Raw genomic sequence first — 22,199 nt, 5'->3', positions numbered from 1 at the left:
ACCATGCACAGTTATACTGTCACTTGAGTTTAGTGACAGTTCTGACAATCAGCACTCTGGTAAGCCATGCACCATCTGCCCTGGGTCCCCTAATTACTAGTATCTTCTTGACTAGGATAGTCCAAGTGATTGAAGCCACTGTAAAAGGTCCTGGTCACCCCCCCTCCACTGGGAGGTCTTCAGGCCGCTGGGTGATTGACAGCTAACATTTGCCACAATTGGCTGTTTCTTTGGAGCATCAGTAAGATGTCATATCTGGCTTTCTCATGCCTGGAGTCCCCAAGCAAGGCCCTTTAGACTATGACTGCAGCCTTCCTAGATCCTTTTGAGACACCCCCTCCCCCAAGTTCCTACAGCTCTTTAAGGACCCCCGTCTTCATTTTCCCCAGTCCCAGCTGCCTGAGTCGCTACCAGGAATGAAGAGTCAAGCTCCTGAGATTTCTCAGAGGGAACTAGGAGAGGGAAACTGAAAACAACAAAACTCTCTCTCTCTCTCTCTCTCTCTCTCTCTCTCTCTCTCATACAAAACTCACATCAACAGGAAATGCCAAGCCAGAGACTGGAAGCCCTTGAGATGGCGCAGGGGGTGGAGCGCCAGGAAACCAGGCCCTATTCTCTTTTAAGGCCCTAGGGACTTCCTGGCCCCCTGTTGTCTGATGAACAGTGGCTGAGTGGTAATAATTATAATTCATGTGCCCTTTCCTTAATGGTTAGCTAGCTCTTGGACTCCAGGCCTGGGGCCTTTTCTACACACACAGACACACACACACACACCACACACACCCCTTTACCTATTTACCCCACTACTTGCCAGTACCTGGAATCCCTGTTGGACTGATGAGGAAATTGTGGATCAAAAATTCCTTTCGATGCCCTCAAGCTCAGACAAATAGCTCCGAGTTTCTGGTTCAAATATCCCAGGTACCTTTGCAGAAGTTAGGCACTACCCGGGAGCAGTCAGTTTGAGAGTTCTGAGCTCTTGGTGTGTTCGAAGGATTTGCAGGGATTGTTGCTCAAAGCCCCTGAAACTTGGAGGAAAACGGAGGAGGCCGCAGTGAAAGCGGCTTGTCCTGTAGTGAGAAATCAGAAACAGGAATCTCAGCTCATCCCTGAACCAGCTCGGGTTTCAGTTTCCCTGCGGGAAGTATGTAGCCTGCAGAGGCCGCAGCTGGGACAGCTGAGTGCCTTGTGGACTGAGAGATGGCATTGGTGCCAGCGCCCTGTACAGAAAGAGGAAGGGAACCGAGAACAGACGCAGTTGAGCTTGTGCGCACACAGGCGATCCCGACACTCTCCACCGTGGAATCCAGGCAACTAGTGCAGCAAAGGTGCAGCCACCCTACTAGGCTTATAAGAACCCCAGAAAGACGCACTTTTCCTCTTCGAGGTGGCGTCTGCACTAGGTCCTCAGATCTGGCGAGGGGTGCGCGAGACGGCGCTCCTGGCGCGGCCTCTGGGGCTGAGTCACATTCCCGCTGCGATCTGTCAAAAGACAGATGGAGGAGAGGCAGAGGCAGGGGAGAGAGGGGGCACTGGGTTGGCCTCTTACCACACATTGGACCTTCCCACTTTCTCTCCTCCAGAGGAACTCTTTCTGGCTCCCAAAGAGACATGTGCACACAACCAGGCTGGTATCTCTCTTGTAGGTGATGTCTGTTTCCATTGGGGTCCTCTGCCCTTGTGTTCCCTGCTGCGCGCCCACAGGCCTGGCCCAGAGCTGGGAGCTGGGCTCTTGGAGCGCCCTCTGCTGGACTGTGAGAGACGTGCAGCGTTGACTCATTATCATTTCATGCCTATTGAAAGCCTGGGGAGCTGGGCGCCAGACTGGCCAACCGCAGGCTGGGACAGGGTTGTGTCCCCTAATTCCACTCGCCTTAGGCCACTGCAACAGGAACAGCCTCTTGGCGGACACTCTTGGTGGAACTTGAAAGAAAAGTTGGCCCAGGAACAATTCCCAACCTGTCCTGCCTCTGAGCCTGGGTCCCAGCAAGCACGGGAGTCCTGACTCCAACCTCTTCGGTGCATCCTCTTTGGCTGTCCACCTTTTATTTTTTGGAGGGGGAGGCAGGTTCTCACTATGTAACTCTTGCTGTCCTGGAACTCACTCTGTATACCAAGCTGGTCTTAAACTCCAAGAGGCCCACCTGCCTCTGCCCTTGGGAGTTCAGGGACTGCACCTCTGTGCTTGCCTTTTGTTGTTTTTGTTTTTTACTTTTTGAGACAGTGTCTCTCTGTGTAGTCCTGGCTGTTCTGGAGCTGGCTGTGTAGACCCAACTGGACTTGAACTCATGGAGATCCTTCTGCCTCTGCCTCCTGAGTGCTGGATTGCAGGTGTGTGGCACCATGCCTGGGTGTTTGAATTTTTTAGACTATATGTGTTGGGAGGTGGGGTATGCATGTTAGTGCAGGTGCCCACGGAGGCCAGGGACATGGGATCACCTGGAATACAATTACAGAGGGTGTAATTGTTGTCTGCAAGACCAGTACCAGCTCTTCACCCCTGAGCCATCTCTGAGAGCTTCTTCCCAGACAGAGGTGGTCAACGTCCCGGAGAAACAGGATTGAAGTTACAGACAGAACCAGGTCTCCGCTCCAGTACTTCAGGGAGATTTGAATGGTGTCTTCCCTTTGTGATCTAGGAACAAGCACTGTTTCTCTCTGAGCCTTAGTTTTGGTGTGTTGCTTTTGTTTTGTTTTTTTCAAGACAGGATTTCTTTGTGTAACAGCCCTGGATTTCCTGAACTCAGTTTGTAGATCAGGCTGATCTTTGTGAGTTCGAGGCTACCTGGTCTACAAGAGCTAGTTCCAGGACAGGCTCCAAAGCTACAGAGAAACTCTGTCTAGAAAAAAAAAAAAAGAAAAGAAAAGAAAAGAAAAGAAGAAAAGAAAAAAGAGAAAAAAAAAAAGGACTAGTTCCAGGACAGGCCCCATAACCTACAGAGAAACCCTGGGGGGCTGGAGAGATGGCTCAGTGGTTAAGAGCACTGCCTGCTCTTCCAAAGGTCCTGAGTTCAATTCCCAGCAGCCACATGGTGGCTCACAACCATCTGTAATGAGATTTGATGCCCTCTTCTGGCCTGCAGGCGTACATACAGGCAGAACACTGTATACTTAATAAATAATTTTTTAAAGAAAATCTTTAAAAACCCCATTAATTATTATTTATACTTATTAATTATTAATAATATTTGTTTTTATTGTGTGTGATCTGGATATGATTTTTGGCACAGTGCAAATGTGGAGATCATAGGACAACTTTAAGGAGTTGGTTCCCTCCTTCCATCATGAGTTCTGTGGATGACACTGGGTCCGTAACCCTGTGTGGCAAGTGTTTTTACACATTGAGGTATCTTGGCAGACAAAAAGACTTGTTTTATTTTATGTGTATGGACCTAAGTGTGTGCGTGTGTACTGGCGTATGTAGGTGCCTTCAAATATCAGAAGAGGATTGTCAGATCCCCCAGCCGGAGTAAGAGGAGCTTGACCTGCCCAGTGAGGATGTTAGGAGCCAGACCCAAGTCTTCAAGACCAACAGATGTTCTTAGCCGCTAAGCCTGTCTCTAGTCCAACACCTTGCTTTTGACATGTAATCCTCCAATAAACCAGCTTGGCTGCTGACCAGCTCCCCACACAGGTGTTCTGTGTGAGTGGCAGTCACAGTCACCTTCAGTTTTAGTTCTTCCATAGCTGTCTGTTTTTGTTTGTGTGTCTGTCATAGGCCAGGCTGACCTCAGAGGTTTGTGCCCCTACAGCTGGGTGACCTGATTTTTGGAGGCAGTGTCTCCCCAGCCTCCACTCCTCCTGGTTCAGAGATTACAAGCTGTTGTCCCTGCCAGGTTTCTTTCTTTAAACATTTTTTCTTTTTCTTTATCTTATGTGCATGGGTGTTTTGCCTGTAGGCATGTCTGTGCAGCACATGCATGTTGTGCCCGTGGAGGCCAGAAGAGGGTATTACATCAGAGTTGCAGACGGTTTTAAGTCCCTGTGAGGGTGCTAGAAATCAAACACTGGGCCCTCTAAAAGAGCAGCCAGTGCTCTTAAGTGCTGAGCCATCTCTCCAGTCCCTAAATCCCCCACCCCCCAGCTGAGGACCAAATCCAGGGCCTTGAGTTTGCTAGGCAAGGACTCAACCACTAAACTAAATCTCCAACCCCAGTTTCTTTGTTTCAGTGTGGATTCCTGGACCAAGGCTCTCTCCCAGCCTTATTGTTGTTTGTACTTTGAGTATGTGTTGCGAATGTGTGCTCCTCCTACAGAGGCCAGAGGAGGACACTGCTCTCCTGCTTTCTTCCCTTGAGACAGGGTGGATCCTGGGGCCCTAAGTTGTTGCTGGATTAGCTGACCAGTGGACTCTCCAGTTCACTGACTTTCAGGGACTGCCCTCTCTCTGGCCCCCACCACTGGGTTACAGGCCTGGCTTCTGCTTGAGTGTGAGATTTGAACTCAAGTCCTCATGCCGGCACAGAGAAAGCTCTCCTCCTGGAGCTGTATCTTCATCCTCTGCTGTTGTTGGCTTTTGTTTGTTTGGTTTTTGTTTTGAGTTTTTGGTTTTCTACATAGCCCTAGCCGTCCTATAACTCACTTTGTCGACTCAGCTGACCTTGGACTCAGAGATCCACCTGCCTCTGCCTCCTGAGTGCTGAGATTAAAGGTGTGTGTCATCAAGTCTGGCCTCCCTGCTATTGTTTTTTGAAATGGTTTCTTGTGCAGCTCGGGATAGCTTTAAACTCCAGATGATTCTGCCTTCTTTTCCTAAGTGCTTGAGATTACAAGTACAGATCACTGTGTCCCTTTCACTTGGTACAAGAGGTGGAACCCAGGGCTAAAGGGGTCCTAGGTAAGTGTGCTACCCCCGAGCTTCATCCCCAGGCCTTGGGCCTCTTTCTCTCATCAGACAGAGCTAGAATGAGTAAGAAAAGCCTATCCCGGGCCTGTGGTCTAATGATACGGGGCCTGGGCAGCCAAGGATTCTTTGGAAAAAGCATTTCCTCAAATGGTATCAGTCAAAAGAGAAGTCCCTCCCAGCTGCAGAGTCTCTCTTGCCAGATGTGGTGGCACACACCTTTAATCCCAGCACTCAGAAGGCAGAGGTAAGCAGGTCTCTGTGTGTCTGATGCCAGTCTGGTCTACAAAGCAAGTTCCAGGACAGCCAGGACTGTTAGACACAGAGAAACCCTGTGTCAAAAACCAAAAAGACAGAAAAAGCACTGACTCCTCTTCCAGCACCCACATAGCAGCTCAGAAAATATTTGCCTTAAACCTAGGACCCATTTCTCCTCCTCTTCTTTAACTCTCCATTCCAAGAGATCTGACACCCTCACACAGACAGACATCACACAGACAGACATCACACAGACAGACATCACACAGACAGACAGACATCACACAGACAGACAGACATCACACAGACAGACATCACACAGACGACAGACATCACACAGACAGACATCACACAGACAGACAGACATTACACAGACAGACAGACATCACACAGACAGACATCACACAGACAGACATCACACAGACAGACAGACATCACACAGACAGACAGACATCACACAGACAGACATCACACAGACAGACAGACATTACACAGACAGACAGACATCACACAGACAGACATCACACAGACAGACAGACATTACACAGACAGACAGACATCACACAGACAGACATGCTGCAAGAACAACACAATGCACATAAAATAAATCATTTAAAAATATTTTAGTTATTTGTATTTTTGATGTATATGGTTGTTTTTCTTGCATCTTATGTCTGTGTGCCATGTATGTGCAGTATGTTCAGTGGTCACAAGAGCACATCAGATCCTCTGGAACTAGAGTTCAAGTAGTTAGTGACCCGTTGGTTCTGGGAATCGAACCTGGGTCCTCTGTAAGAATCAGAAGTGCTCTTAACTGCTAAGTCATCTCTCTAGCCGATTTTACTTCTTATACTACATTTCTTTAGATTTATTTTGTGTTGAGGGAGGTGCGGGGCACCGTGGCAAGCATGTGAAGGTTAGAGGACACACTTGTGAGAACTGGTTCTCCCCTCCCACGTGTGTCCCAGGAACTGAATTCAGGCCCCCTGGCTTGTGGCTCGAGTCTCATGGTATGAAAGAAATCAAACGCAACCACTCTGTTCCCCTCCCTTGCTTAATGTCCTCAGCTTCCTCATCTGTCAGGAACCGTCTCCCCAGACATGTACCACTAAGGCTCTGACTCAGAGTGGCTGCTGTCTGAGCTCAGGTGATGGAGTGCTTGTGCAGCGCTCCAGAAGCCCGGGTTCATCCCTAGCCCCAGGAAACACGCCTGTCATCACGTGTCGTCACGTGTTATCACGTGTCGTCACTGCCACATAGTGAGTTCCAGGCCGGCCTGCTACATAAGATCCTGCTGTTTCAAAAAGGAAAAAGAGAGCTAGGTGTGGTGGCTCACACCTCTAATCCCAACACTTGGGAAGCAGAGACAGGCGGATCTCTGTGGGTTCGAGACCAGCCTGGTCTACAGAGCAAGTTCTCGGACAGCAAGAGCTACCCAGAGAAACCCTGTCTCAAAAAACAAACAAAACAAAAGTGTTGCTGTCTGGAGGTCTCAGACAGTGGTTGAGCAGAAATAATAAAGCCATCAGATAACTATAGAGGACATGTGGGGCAGGAAGCACAGAGGAATCCTGAGGTCAGGCAAGTCCCCTCTGCGGAGGTGACATCTGAGTAGAGACCTAGGGAAGATGTGGTATGGGTGTGTTTGGTGGCAGAGGGAAGGGCAACAAACCGGTGGCTTCTCGGTCCTGAGTGGGAGTGATGCCCTAGGAAGGGGATATAGTTGGGTGGGACACCACACCAAAAGCACTCTGGAGGCTAAGGCTCAAAGAATGATACAATATTTTAATTTTTATTTTCATATGTAGGGGTGTTTTCGTCTGCATGCATGTCTGTGCGCCATGTGCATCCTGGGGCCTGCCGGGGCCAGAAGAGGGCACTAGATCCCCTGGAACTGGAGTTACAAATGGTTGGGAGCCACCATGTGGTTGTTGGGAGTTGACCCTGGGTCCTTTGGATCAGCAGGGGATTTGGTACCCTTTCTGGCATCTGTGGGCACTAGAAACACATAGTGCACATACATAAATGTAGGCAAAAAAACAAAAACAAAGAAGAAGCTGGGCTTATAGCTCAGTTGGTAGAGTGCTTGCTTGAATACGTAAGACATGGACTTGTAGCCCAGTACCGCATGAACCAGGCGTGGTGGTGCCACCTGTAACCCCTGATGTGGAGGCAGGAGGATCAGACATTCAAGGTCTCAGCTCTTACAGTGTAGTCAGTTCTGGGCCAGCTTGGGCTACATGAAACCCTGTCTCAGGCACACAAACACTCCAGGACCTGGAGAGACACTCTGCAGTTAGAGCGCATGCCGTTCTTACCGGAGCCCCAAGTCCAGTTCCCAGCACAGGCTCCCAACTGCCTGTGACCAGAGCTCCAGGAGAAGAGATGCGGCACCCTCTTCCAGCCTCTGACCTGCACTCACAAACACATATCCACCCCCCCCCCCCACACACACAACGCACATCATTAAAAAGAAAATAATTTTGTATTTTTGCTTTTAGAGACAGACTTTCTCTTTTGTAGCCCTGACTACTTTCCTGGGACTCTCTTTGTAAACAGGCTAACCTCAAACTCAGAGATCCACCAGCCTCTGCCGCTCCTGAGATCAAAGCTGTCCACTATCATACCTGGTAAGAATGAAATAAATTTTAAGAAATTAAAATAAATTTATTTTTATTTTTGAAACTCCAGCCCTGGGGGTCTGGAGAGATGGCTCAGCAGCTAACAGCACTGGTTGCTCTTGCAGAGGATCCAGGTTCAGTTTCCAGCTTCCACACGGTAGCTCTGTTCCAAGGGCCTGACAGCCTCCTCTGGCCTCGGTGGTTATCATCAGCATGCACATCTAGGCAATCCGCCTGTAGACATAAAATAAAAAATATATATTTTTAAAAATCCAGTTCTATTTCTTCTAAGCTAGATAGCCCTATCGAAGTGACTTGCCCTTTCCGGCCTCTGGTTTTTGTGTTTCTGAAATAGTCCTAATAAGAACCCACCACCGAGGGGTAGGGGAGTGACTGGAGAGATGGCTCAGCGGTTAAGAGCACTGACTGTTCTTCCGAAAGGACCAGGGTTCAATTCCAAGCACCCACACGACAGCTCACAATTTTCTGTAACTCCAATTCCTGGGGACCTGACACCCTCACACAGAGTATATATATACAGGCAAAACACAAATGTACATTTAGTAGATCTTTTAAAAAAGAACCCACCACCGCCTTTCTTCTAGCTGGGCAGTGTTGGCACACATCTTTAATCCCAGCACTTAGGAGGCAGGCGAAATCTCTTTGAGTTCAAAGCCAGGTCTACAGAGTGAGTACCAGGACATCTAAGGCTACACAGAGAAACCCCGTCTCAAGAAAAAAAGAAAAGAAAAGAAAGAAAGGAAGAAAGAGAAAAGAAACGGAAGCAAATAAGCCACCACCAAGGACTTTCTAAACAACACAATGTAACTACAACAGACTACAGAGGAATGTTAGCCAGTGAGCCCTGCTTCTGGTTTGAACTGGAACTTTCCTGGGTCCTTCCTGATGACTGCCCTGGACCTTAGACGGACTAGGGCAGGAATTCTCAAACCTAAGGTCAGTCTTCTCGCCTTTCAAGGAACTGTGGCCAAGGCTGTACGTATTTCAGCTGTCGCAGACAAAGTGTGCTACTGACCTCTAGTGGGTAAGGCAAGGGGCTGTGTCTGTTGCTACACAGGACAGTCGCCCAGAATGACAAAGGTCACTTAACCCCCAAGTGTCAGTAGGGCCAGGGGTGGGAAACCCAAGTTTGCAGCAATGTGACCCCACATCTGGAGAGAAGGGAGACTGCTTCTTTCTGGGGGTTTCTGTATGCAGGTTTTAAAAATGAAGCTTATTTTCTTTGTTTATTTTATCACACGGGGATGAAACCCAGGGCCTCACACATGCTAGACAAGTGCTCCGCCACTGAGTGACATCCCTAGGTCAGAAGCAAGTTGCACACCCTACCACCACTGCGGCCTATGGCGTTCTGATTGCATCTATAGAGCAGCATGGTTTCCTTCCTTCCTTCCTTCCTTCTTTCCTTTTCTTTTTCTTTTTTCTTTCTTTCTTTTGAAAGGAACTGGTGTCAAAAGTCTAATTTTGAGAAGGCGAAGCCTGATGGTCTATTGGAGTGACTGCAGTTTGAGCAGTGGGCTACTCAGGAGTTGCGATGTATTTACAGTTCAGCTTGTGGTAGATATGTTTGGATAGGAAGGAAGTAGAGGGGATCCAACACCATGGTGGAGTTTAGTGAGGCTTACTGATTCATTACCACTCAGCAGTGACAGACTGTGCAAAAGTCAAAACAAAATCAGATGTGGAATATACAGTTGTGTGTGGGCTCAAAGTGCATGCACACATGTGTGCACACATGTGTACACACATGCAAATGCATGCCCATGTGCACACACACACACACTATTCACACTTAAACATCATAGAAAACATAAAAGTTTGCCCAAAAGTAATAAAATGTATGTCTCAATTCCAAAAAGACAAAAGAAAGTTTTTGCTTGACAAAGTCTCCCCCACCACACATTGAGACTTAACCAAGGATCTATTATTCCCTCTTCCCTTTTCGATGCCTTTTACTTGATTTTTTGGGAGTTTTTAGGTTCCCTTATAGTCATTGGCTCCTTTTCTTTTTTTTAAAAAAAATTGATTTTTATTGAGCTCTACATTTTTCTCTGCTCCCCTCCCTGCCTCTCTCCTCCCCTTCAACCCTCTCCCAAGGTCCCCATGCTCCCAATTTACTCAGGAAATCTTGTCTTTTTCTACTTCCCATGTAGATGAGATCCATGTAAGTCTCTCTTAGTATCCTCATTGTTGTCTAGGTTCTCTGGGATTGTGATTTGTAGGCTGGTTTTCTTTGCTTTATGCTTAACTCACTTATGAGTGAGTACATATGATAATTGTCTTTCTGGGTCTGGGTTACCTCACTCAAAACGATGTTTTCTAGCTCCATCCATTTGCTTGCAAATTTCAAGATGTTGTTATTTTTTTCAAGCAGCATCGTTTCTATATAGATTCAGCACAATCCTCGCCATGACCAGAAAACCTATCTATCTATCTATCTATCTATCTATCTATCTATCTATCTATCTATCTATCTATCTATCTATCTATCTCCAAGATAGGTTTCTCTGTGTAATAGCCTTGGCTGTCCTGGAACTCGCTTTATAGACCAGGCTGGTCTTAAATTCAGAGATCTGCCTGCCTCTGTCTCCCAAGTGCTGGGATTAAAGGCATACACTACCACAGAGTGGCCTTAGAAAACTTTTGTTTTGCAAAAAAAAAAATAAGATTTATTTTTTATTTCATGTGTATGGGAGTTTTACCTACATGTGTGTTTGCTATGGGCCTTCTGACCTGAATGCTAGGAATTGAATTCAGGTCCTCTGGAGGAGCAATACATGCTTTTAACTCTGAACCATCTTTCTAGGTCCAAAAATTAATAGTCTTTTGGTTGTTTGAGACAAAATCTTATGTAGCCCCACCCTGGGCTTGAACCACGTAACCAAAATGACCTTGAATATCCTTACCTTCCTGTCTCTGCCTGACCTGTACCAGCCTCAAAAGTATTTCAGTGTGTGCTTGGGTGCGTCTGAAGATTTGAAATGGCCAGCTACAGGGACACCTGACTATACTGTACAGTCATCATATGGGGAAGACAAGAGTTTTTAAGTCTACAAAGGCCATTTCATAAGGGACTCATAATAAAGGCTGGCAAACTCTTGGGTAGGCATGGTGCCACTCACCTGTCATCTCAGCACTAGGAAGAGAGAGACCAGAGGATCAGGAGTTCAAGACTAGCTTGGGCTAATAGATCTCTTATAAACCAAAGCAAAGAAAAACCACACTGCTTTAGATTCTGACTCAGCCACTCGCAGGTCATGTGACCTTGAAATACTCTTAAATAGATTATCTCCCTTAAAAGCTCCTCCCACCCCCTCTTTAGCCTGGAACTTTGTAAACCAGACTGGCTTCGAACTCACAGAGATCTGCCTGCCTCTACCTCCCCAGTGCTGGTATCAAAGGCGTGCGCCGCCATGCACGCCGGTTACTGCGTGGGCATGCGTGTGGGACAACAGTGACATGGGGATCACTGGCTACTGTGTGGGCATGCGCATGGGACAGAACTGACATGGGGTTAATTTTTTGCAGTCAGTCCTCACCTACCAAGTGGGTCCTGGAGATCAAACCTAGTTTGTCAGGCTTGGCAGCAAGCTCCTTTACCCAGTGAGCCATCTCATCTGCTCTTGTGTGTTTGGCATCACACCGGGAAGTGCTGGATGCACATAGGGTACAGAGAGGGCCAGGTGTGTGGGGCAGTGATTCCAGCACTCAGTAGGCAGAGGCAGGCAGATCTCTGTGAGTTTGAGGCCAGCCTGGTCTACAGAGCGAATTCCAGGACAGCCAGGGCTACACAGAGAAACCATGTCTCGAAAAACCAAAAAAAAGGAAGAAAGAAAGAAAGGGCCAGGTGCTAGCCGTGACCGTCACTGCTACCATGCTGTCGCCCTCGGCTTACACAGTGAAAAGTCAAACATTTTCTCAGATAATAGCAGCTGTAGCTATTGAGTGAGTCCACACTACATCCTGGGTGTCTTTTGGACCATGTAGCCCAGGCTGTCCTGGAACTCACTAAGTAGTTTCATATGGCAGTTCTTCTGTCTCTGCCTCAGGAGTCCCTGGGCTGGCCTGGGGTGGAACCAGGGCTGTGTATGTGCTAAGCAAGCACTCCACCGGCTGTGCTTAGTCCTGCATCAGGTAGACTTACTGTACCTGCTCTACAGTTGGACAAACCGATGCTCTGTGAAAGTGATTTCAGGCCAAGTCGATAAAGTGATCGAAACGCTAGGCCCCAGCTTCCCCTTTGTCAGTCTCTGGGCCCTGTGGCACCGGTGCTCATGACTCCACACAGAAAGACTCTCTGCTCCTTTCTGATATAGAGCAAACGTCTTGCACGGTGAGGCAGAATGTCAGCACCCAAGAAGCCAAGGCGGTTGCATTTCGAGTTTGCAGCCAGCCTGAGCTCCTGGAGGGCAGGGAAGCTGGGGTGGTTTAAGCAGCTGGCTGACTATGTTCTGTCTTCACCCTCTGATGGTTTTTGTCACCAAAAGGGCTTTACCTGGGCCCACTGGGTCACACTGCACATGTGCAGTCAAATCTGGGATCCCAGATGGTCACGCTTTGGGCCTGTTTCTAGGAGCAGGTTGGATTCTTGGGGTTACCTCGTGAACTGTGGGGGACCCAGTCACAAAGTAGGGTGAGCAGGACTTGATGGTGCTTTAGACGTGTATAGGGGCTACGATAGTCTGTGCTTCTAGGGTAGTGCTCTCTCTCTCCCTCTCCCTCTCCCTCTCTCTCTCTCTCTCTCTCTCTCGGCATAGGGCCTTATTATATAGCCCTGGCTGGTCTGGAACTTGCTGTGTTAGACCACGCTGACCTTGAACTCATACAGATCTGCCAGCTTCTGTCTCCAGAGTGCTGAGATTAAAGGTGTGAGCCATGATGCCTGGCTTTCTAGGGTTCTTAGGAGGTAGAAAGAATACTATGCGTGCGGCTCAGTTGATAGAGTGCTTGCACAGCCTGCATCCTAGCTTCCATCCCCAACACCGAACACACTGGGCATGGTGTCTCATGCCTGGAATCCCAGACTAGAGGAGGTGGAGGCAGGAGGACTAGGAGTTTAAACTCAGACTGCCACATAGCAAGTTTAAGGTCAGCGTGGACTGCATGAGACTGCTTAGGGACATCTTGTGAGCTATAGGTGGCACTATGAGGCATTTCCAAGATTGTAGATGTATTATCAGATTATGACCTACAACCTGGGACGGAGGCCAGTGAAATGGCTCAGCGGGCAAAGACGATTGCTGCTAAGTCTGATGCCCTGAACCCCATCCCTGGGATTCCTGGAAGCTGTCCAAAGGAGGCTTTTGCTCTCCACATGTGTACTATGTCATGCATGCATGTTTGCATTCTCACAAGTGGAAATACACACACACAATAATAAAATAAAGAACAGTAAAGAAATAATATAAACTAAGAATTAAAGTCTAGGACTGGTCCAAGAGCCATGGATTAACCTACTCACACCCTTGGTAGTGTCACCATGGTTTGCACCCATGCCTTGTGTCTGGAGATACCCCTAAGCTTATGTTGGAAGTCTCAGCACTTTAGGGGGACATTGTAGGATGCTGTGGAGCACTGCAGGGTGGAGGGACATGTGAGGGAGTATGGAAACATTTCCTGCCATAGGTGACTCTAGGATTTGGGGGATCCAGTTGGCTTGTGGACATTGCCTTTGCCTGTGGGAGGTGCATCAAGGGTGCTGGAGATGGTGTCTGTGCACGCTTTAGGAGAGGTTTGGGAAATCTAGGCTGCCAGCTGCCCATGGTGGCATACACCTTTAATCCCAGGACTTGGAAGGGACTCTGTGAGTTCGAGGCCAGCCCGGTCTCATAGTTCTTGGCCAGTCAGAACTACACGGTGAGACCCAGTTTTAACGCTCCCCGCCCCCCAAAAAGAATAAGTAAACAGAGGCTCATGTCAGTGGCCTTGGTATCAGGGGGATGTCCATGGGCTCTCAGAGCATCACCCGGATTTGTGGGTGCACTCTGAGAATTCTGGTGTGCCCTGGTCTTTGGGAGTGGGATGTCTCAGAAAACAGTGGCAGTGCTAGGAAAAGGGGGACACTGAGGGGTCTGTGGCTACCCCGGGCGGCGCGCCTTGGAGGAAGGTGGTTGGGCTTCCTGAGGTCTGAGGCTCCCCGGCCGGCCCCGCCCCGAGGGCGGCCCGAGCGCAGCCGGAAGGGCCGAGGCTGCGGGAGGCGCATGGCGCGGCGGGGCTGGGGCCGCATCCCTGAGCCGCGCGCGGCGGCCTGCCTGGAGGCGGCGGCCGAGGACGACGCGTTCCTGCCCGGGCCCTCCGCAGCCTCCGCGTTCTTCGGCAACACATCCTCCACGCCCCACAGACGCTTGCGGCTCTTCCGTGGTAGCGTGCAAGACTGGGGTCGCCAGGCGTGGGCCGGGTGAGTGCTCGCCGCTCCGGCCACGGGTTCGAGGCCCTTCTGCGCTCACCAGCATGACCGTCTGTTGGGCTTGGGGAGGGGGCTTACTGCAGCCTCGCTTTTCCTCTTCCGTATGAGGTAGAGATAAAAATCATTGTGCCCTCCAGGGTTGCTGTGGAGAAATCTGATAGGGCATACTGTAGGTGCTCAATAAATGCAGGGTCTCTCACTTCCTGCGCCTACTTGAAGCTGTGGTTATGCCTTGGGGGACTTGAGGCCAGCCCAGCATCCGGTGTGACCCCAGGACTTGTGTTCTTTTCTTTTTTAGGGGCTGGAGAAATGGCTCAGAGGTTAAGAGTACTTGCTGAGGTTCAGTTCCCAATACCACATCACACATAAGGGGCTCACAAACACAGGTTCCGCCAGCTACATAGGACCAAATCCCTGTATTCAGTGGCTTATTCACTCTCTCACACACACAAGCATAAATACAGGATTTCTCTTTTAAGTTATGTGCTTATATGTGTGTACTTGAGTTCAGGGTGCATGTGGAAGCCAGAAGAGAAAGCTGGGTCCCCTGGATCTGGAGTTAGAAGCAGTTGTGAGGTCCAGTATGGGTGCTGGGAACCACATTCAGTCTGGCTGCTCAGCTCTATGCAGACCAGGCTGGAATTAAAAGTGTGTGCCACCATGCCCATCTCTTTTCTTTCTTTCTTTGATTTTGCCTTTTTTTTTTTAAATTTAGCTTTTTTTTTGTTTTTAATTTTAAATCTTTTGTGTGTGTGTGTGTGTGTGTGTGTGTGTGTGTGAGAGAGAGAGAGAGAGAGAGAGAGAGAGAGAGAGAGAGAGTTTTGCTTGCATGGGCACCCTGTGTGTGCCTGGTGCCTGTGGAGGCCAGACAATGACATGGGGTCCCTACAGATCCATGTAGATACTGGGCATCTAATCCCAGGCCTCCAGGAGGAGCTGCCAGTACTTTTAACTACTGAGCCATCGCTCCAGATGTGGTTTTTGGACCTTGTTTTGAGACACAGGCTCATGTAACCCAGGCTAGCTTCCAGCTCACTGTATAGCCAAGGATGGCCTTAAACTTCTGATCCTGCTGCAACTACTGAGTGCTAGGGTTATAGTCACAGCACACCATGCAGGTTCAGGCCGAACCCTTTGTGTGTGTTAGGCAGGCACTCTACTAGCCGAGCTGTGGCTTTTGAGATAAAGTCCCGCTCTGTAGCCCAGGCTGACTCAAGATTGCTAGAGTTGCAGGCATGAGCTACCACACTTCGGAACAAGTTTGTGTTGAGTTCTTCTAGCCTCTGTCTGTTGAATGACGTTATTTTGTTGCCTTTTGCGGCTGGGTTTGTCTTGTGTCCCTCTTCTCCCTAGCTCTGCCTCCCAGCATGTCACCCAGTCCCTCCCCTGGGTCTTATTTGGTAGTGATACCATCCCATGCCATGAGGGATGGATGATTGCTTGACCAGAATGTGATGGGCTGTGGGGACAGGAAGCCTGAGGGAGCCAGGCCTAGAAACCACATCCGGTGTGCCTTCCAAACATCCCTTTCTCCTGGAAACTGAACTTCGTGGTAGCCTGGAGATCGGCCCAGGTTTTTGCTGGGTCTCCTCCCCGCTGGCAAGGTCCTCTGTTCTCTATATATACTTGCTTAGGACAGAGACTGTTGGAAGCCACTCTGGGCACTGGGCAAGAAGCAGGCAAGGGAAAGAAGAGGAGAGGCCTGACCTTTGGGATGGGGCAAGGTGTGGGGGACATAAGTGTCTCTCGGGTTTGTCTGTGCCTGTTCCGTTTTTTTGTCCCTCCGCTGCCCAACTCCACCTCCCAGCATCTGTCACCTAGTCCCTCCTTAGGGTCTTGATCACCCAGCCTTGCACTCCGCCTCTGGGGTGTGTCTGGTTCCCCCGCGGGCGCATGGTGGCGATCTGAGACCTAGAGGTGGCACAGCTCGACGTCAGGCCGGGGAGGGGTGGAAGGCGGGGCCGGGGCAGAGGGGAGGGCCGTGGGCTAGAAGCCGGTGAAACCGGAGCCCCGGGCGTCCCTAAAGTCCGGGGAGGGACCGGCGGGAAGTGGGTGCTCAGTTTCACAGGGCCCTTCTGCAAGAGGGAGGCAGGCGCTGTGGACACACACGCGTGAGGAGGAGGCGAGCACCGGGACCGTGTCCCTTGGGGGGCCACAGGGGTGGTGCCAGAGGCTAGGACACGACAAGTGTGGAGGCGGTGCCGGTGATCTCTGGCGCCTAAGGCCTGGCGTGCAGCGCCGCACACCCCTTGTGCAGCAGCCGGTCCCCAATGCCGGCCCCGACGGCGCTTGGCTCCCATGCGCTCCAGTGCAGCACCCCGGGCCCGGCCCCGACCCCCGGCCTTGGCATTGCCCCAGGGACCAGAGTCACTGACCCACTTCTCCTTCAGCGAGGAGGACACTCTTCGACACCCTCCCCGCAGATGTGTCAGGTGGGTGGCCTGCAGCCAGTTGCCTTTCTTTGTGACTTGAAGGTGTTCTTGCATGTTTGGGAAAAGAGGACCCTTTCTAGAGTAGCCAGCTTCCGGGGAATCCCCTAAGAAACTTCCCACATCTAGCAAGGGCCCCTGCCCCCTGCCCTAGCCTTAAAAATATGGGTGCCTGCGGATGGTAGGGCTCCAAAAGTGGGTGCTAGTTTCCACCTGTCTACTCAAGATTGGGGTTCCATGGCACTTCCCATTCCCCTCAACCTGAGTATCTAGCACTCTCCCCGGCAGCAAATGTGGGTGTCCAGCCTGGCACCTGGGCTCCATTCCCAAGTCATTGGCCAAGAGCCAGGTCCCTAAGGCCTTACATGGTTTCTCCACACAACTCCCCTGAGCTGGGGCTGTCAGACGGCAGGCCAAGCCCTAGCGTGTGGGGGAAGGTGCCTGAGAACCCAGAGGGCATTTTGAACTGGATGGGTAGAGCTGTGGCCAGGAAGTGACCTTTAAGTTGGGAAGTCCTCCATGCCTCACTGCACAGTCTGGTCAGACACCTTGATGGACACAGACACCCGTGTCCAGTGAGAACACACGTGGCCACACATACCTTTGGGTTAAGCCAGGTCACAGGTATTTGCTGTTCTAGACGTGACTGGGGTCTTCAGATTAGTCAAGGAGAGAACCCACAAGGGACCTATAGCCATGACAGGTGAACACAGATGGTAATACCTACAGAACAGCCCGGTATACACCTTGCTTCCCAGAAAGACACTGTCACCTCTTGTATACACATTCCTGCAGGCAGGAAAGACTTCCCCCTCCCCCACTTCATAACCACTTGGGTCAGGGACAGCCACAGTGTTTTTGTGGGACATTCTCATGAGGTCACAGGAACATGGAGACAGACAGACACCTGGGCAGTTGGGACCCCTTGTGCGTACCTCTGCATGACAAGTGTGGACACACAGGAATCCCCTGCCTAGACTTATCACATGCTCTAAGCCTTGACATCCAGTCCCACAAACATCAGTGGCACCTGGCACTGTGAGCCCGCCGCAGACACTTGCCAGAGCCGCCACTCAACCTCCGTGTGACCTTCACAGAGCAAACCAGTCCTTTTCATGGAAGCTTTCTGGCACCTCCTCTGAGGCAATCAGGTGGAGACAGGCAAGGAGCCTGGAAGACCACAGGCTGGGCCTCTGTTTCTGCCCCCAGAGTGCAGGGCTCAGCAGCCCCAGGTTCAAAGACACTCCTGACCAACTTATTTAGCCCTTTTGTCTGCTTGTTTAGCAGTCAAGCTGGCCTCTAGTTTGCTGTATAGCTGAGGAGGACCTTAAACAGCTGGTCATCTTGCCTTCGCCTCTTGGAGTGCTGGGGCTGAAACCCAGGTCTTTGTGAGCGCCAGGCAGTACCTCACCCCTGAGCCAGGTCCAGCCCTGCTTATCCTCTCTGACCTCCTCATTGTCAGGTTTTTGTTTGTTTGCTTTGGTTTTTCAAGACAGGGTTTCTCTGTGGCTTTGGAGCCTGTCCTGGAACTAGCTCTTGTAGACCAGGCTGGCCTCGAACTCACAGAGATCCTCCTACCTCTGTCTCCCGAATATGGGGATTAAAGGCGTGCACCAGCACTGCCTGGCCATTGTCAGGGTTTTGTTTGGTTGGTTGGCTGGTTTTGGCCTGGAAAATGGGGCAGTAATGCCTATGGGGACATATTTAGCACCTAGCATGGGGCACTTAATAGCATTTGTTTGTGTTCAGCTTCTCTTTTATTATTTTATTTATTTATTTATTTAATTTCTTGGGGTGATACGTGCAGGGGTTGATGGACAATTTTCTCTTCCCTTGGGTCCTGGGGATTAAACCTTCACCTTACTTTCCTGAGACAGGGTCAGTTATGGAACCTGAAGCTCCCTGATTGGCCAAGGCTCCGTGGTCAGGGAGACCCAGGAATCTTGTCTTCATCTTCCCAGCGCCAGTCTGTCAGGTGTGCACTGCTGCTGGACCTGTCTCGTCCCTCAGGGCTGCTGCTGGCAGTCCAGTCTTAGGTCTCCCTGTGGCCAGTACTTGACTATGTGGCCTCTTGAGATTGAAGCCAGCGTCTACTGCAGGTCACTGTACCCGTGCTGACCAGACCGGGGGCTCTAGTGCCAGCCTCCGCTCCTCCCTCCGTGTAGCTTGTGACTTTGCCTCCTGTTGAGATTTCTTTGGCTGACTTTGGACAGGATAGGCAGGGGTCTTTTTTCCTTACATTTGTATGTATTTTGTGTGTGTGTGTGTGTGTGTGTGTGTGTATAGATGTGCATGGGCGTGTGTATGATGGTAGCCACGTGGAGGTTAGAGGGCAGCTGTGGGAGTTATGAGTTACTTCTCTTCCTCCAGGATGTAAGTCCCAGGGATTAAACTGAGGTCTCCATGCTTGGTTGCAGTGTAGGATTAGCTGACCCCTTGTGTCGCCCCGGGCTTCAGTTCAACAGCCCAGTCTTGTCCCCTGTGCCTGCCCTCAGCTCAGGGGACATTCAGGCCTGAAGCACAAACAACAGTGCCCAAGGGACCATCTGCTTACCATGAAGGCCCATGAGCTCCTACTGACGTTCACTGCTTCCCTAGGGGTAGGCAGATTTGCCACCAGGATGTCAGCTGAGAGCCCTCTCAGGTCTGTGTGGATCTCATCCTCCCTAAACGGCTGCCTAAGCTCCTGTGTAGAGGGCCAAGGTCCTCAGTGGGAGCAAACTCGGGATGTGGTCATCAGGCAGCTCGGCCCCCAGTACCCACTGACACTTTGTGCCTCAGGTTTCACGTTCTTTGGGATTTTCCCAGGCCCCACCTCAACAAATGGTGCAGAAATAAATGGGTCAGTATATACAGAGCATTTTCACAGGAGCAGGCAGACAGCAAGGGTATGAGGAGGAGGGTGGGCCAGATGGCTCAGCGGGTAGAGACTTGCCACTGAGGCTGACTATTGAGCTCCACGGTAGAAGAGCGCAAGGCCTCCGACCTCCCAGCCGTGTGGCACCAACACTCTCTCACACACAGTAAACAACCAAGTGAAATGTAACCGCGTGGCACCAACATTCTCACGCACACAGTAAACAAACAAGTGAAATGTAATACCTTTTTTTAAATGGAAGTCAGTTACACGTTTAGGCTGGAGTCCTGTGCCCAAGATATGTCATTATATGAAGACCAACATGCCAAGTCTAGAGACAGTCTGAAATCAGAAACGCTGGTTGTGGAAATGCAACCGAGAGAAACATACACCTTAGACTATGCACGTGATGCGGTAGGTACTCACAGATGAGCCCTGCTGTCAAAGGCAAAAGTTCATCTGTGGTTTTGTCTTCAGGGCTCTTATTTTACCATTCTTTGTCTTGAGACAGGGTTTCTCTGTTATAGCCCTGGCTGTCTGGAGACTCACACTGTAGCCCAGGCTGGCCTTGAACTCTGAGAGCTGCCTGCCTCTGCCTCCCCAATGCTGGGATTAAAGGCGTGTCTACTATGATCAGCTTTTATTTTTATTTTTAAACAAGTATGTGTGTGTGTGTGCACGCCTGCTGAGGAGTGTGTGGAGGTCAGAAGACACCTTTTAGGAGTCAGTTCCCTCTCCACTGTGTGTGTCCTAGGAATCAAACCTTTGTAAGCTTGGCAGTAAGCCTCTTTCCCACCACCGCCACCCCAGCTATCTTGCTGGCCTCTTCATCTTTCAGAGCTAGGTGTAGAACCCAGGGCTTCAAAGGCAAGTGCCTTACCACCGCCCTAGGCTTTGATTCCTTTGGGTCTTAGTATGTATGTGGTCCTGCTGACTTTATACTTGCCATCCTCCTGCGTCAGCCTCCCTGATGCTGGAATTATGTTGGGCTAGTTCTGTGAGTTTTGACATGTATAATGTAGCATGAATATACTCTAGTTTTGTCCTTTTCTTTTTGTGTGTATATTTGTGTGTATCATGTATGTGGGGCGGATGGGCACATGTGCCCAGGTGTGCATGTCTGGAGGTCTGAGGTCAGCATCTGGTGTCTTCTATTACTCTCCATGTAGATGTATGCCACTGCCCCTAGTTTTTACATGGATGCTGGCGACTGGGACTCAGTTTCTTGTGGTTGAACAGCAGATGTTATATCCACTGAGCCATCGCCTCATCCCTGCCTTGTAACTTTAACAAACTTCATTTGAGCCGAAAGGCTGAAGGTTACTCAGCAGGTGAAAGACTGGCAGTGAATCCCCAGAACCCACACGGTGGAAGGAGAGCTGACTCCCTCAAGCTGTTCTCGGACCCACAGGGGCCATAGCACACGTTCACGTGTGTGCATCCATAGCGTACACTCACATGTATGTATCATAGCGCACGATCACGTGTGTGCATCCATAGCACACGCTCATGTGTGTGTGTATCCATAACGCACATTCACGTGTGTGTATCTATAGGGCATGCTCACGTGTGTGCATCCATAGCGCACGCTCATGTGTGTGTGTCCATAACACACATTCACGTGTGTGCATCCATAGCGCACGATCACGTGTGTGCATCCATAGCACACGCTCATGTGTGTGTGTATCCATAACGCACATTCACGTGTGTGTATCTATAGGGCATGCTCACATGTGTGCATCCATAGCGCACGCTCATGTGTGTGTGTGTCCATAACACACATTCACGTGTGTGCATCCATAGCGCACGATCACGTGTGTGCATCCATAGCACACGCTCATGTGTGTGTGTATCCATAATGCACATTCACGTGTGTGTATCTATAGGGCATGCTCACGTGTGTGCATCCATAGCGCACGCTCATGTGTGTGTGTGTCCATAACACACATTCACGTGTGTGCATTCATAGCGCACGTTCATGTGTGTGCGTCCATCGTGCACACTCACGTGTGTGTATTCATAACATGCACTCACGTGTGTGTCCATAAACACAAACAAACAAATAAGACATGCTCAAGTTTTGTGTGTCAGTCATCCATTTTTTCACGATGTACACTATTCCACAGTCTGAATTTGCTAGACTATATCAATTCATCAGTTGCTGGATTGTTTTGGTTAGTTTGGGTTTGGTAGCTGACAGTTGTTGTGGACATGTTTGTACAGATTTGGCCTTTGGCCTTTTCAATGGTTTTTTTGTATTTTGCCAGCCAAGTCTCTCAACAAGATTTTACTTTAAAGAAACTTTTTTTTTTTTTAACTGATGAGTGCTTTGCCTGCATGTATGTCTGTGTACCACGTATGTGCCTGATATCTACAGAGGTCAAAACAGGGCATCAGATCCTTGGAACTGGACTTACAGACAGTTGTGATCATGTAGGTGCTGGGGGATCAAACCCTGGTCCTCTGTGAGGACAACTGGTCCTTCTTAACAGCTGAATCATGCCTCTAGTCCCTCAGGTGACTGTTTGTTTTGTTTTGTTTGAGACAGGGTTTTTCTGTGTAGCATTGGTTGTCTTGGAACTGACTCTGTGGACCAGGCTGACCTTGAACTCAACAGAGGTCCACCTGTCTCTGCCTCCCAAGTGCTGGGATTAAAGTCCTGTGCCACCACCACCCAGCCCCTCAATTTATTTTTTAAAAAAACTTTTCTGCTTGGTTTTTGTTTTTGAAGACAGGGTTTCTCTGTGTAACCCATTTCTCTGTC

At 49.9% G+C, this 22,199-nt stretch overlaps 1 protein-coding gene across 7 annotated transcripts in view; it reads left to right on the top strand.

Annotated features, from left to right (window-relative positions):
* Positions 1-22,199, top strand: part of Pde4a (phosphodiesterase 4A) — a 44,610-nt gene that overhangs the window by 1,525 nt on the left and 20,886 nt on the right. Inside the window, exons 1-2 of one of the 7 annotated variants that reach the window (XM_085689861.2) lie at positions 13,944-14,140; positions 16,540-16,581. The exons of 2 other annotated variants lie outside the window; for them this stretch is intronic. In XM_085689861.2, the coding sequence (XP_085545987.2) occupies positions 13,944-14,140; positions 16,540-16,581 (239 nt within the window). Of the gene's footprint in view, positions 1-13,943; positions 14,141-16,432; positions 16,582-22,199 lie in introns of those variants that run through there. 4 more of the 7 variants (XM_048446462.3, XM_048446458.3, XM_048446457.3 and 1 more) reach the window with 4 other exon arrangements.

The sequence above is a fragment of the Myodes glareolus genome, chromosome 4, assembly GCF_982192425.1.
Source record: "Myodes glareolus chromosome 4, mMyoGla1.1, whole genome shotgun sequence".
NCBI lineage: Eukaryota > Metazoa > Chordata > Mammalia > Rodentia > Cricetidae > Myodes > Myodes glareolus.
The sequence above is the reverse complement of the archived record's forward strand: the minus strand, read 5'-3'. Positions and strand labels throughout refer to the sequence as shown.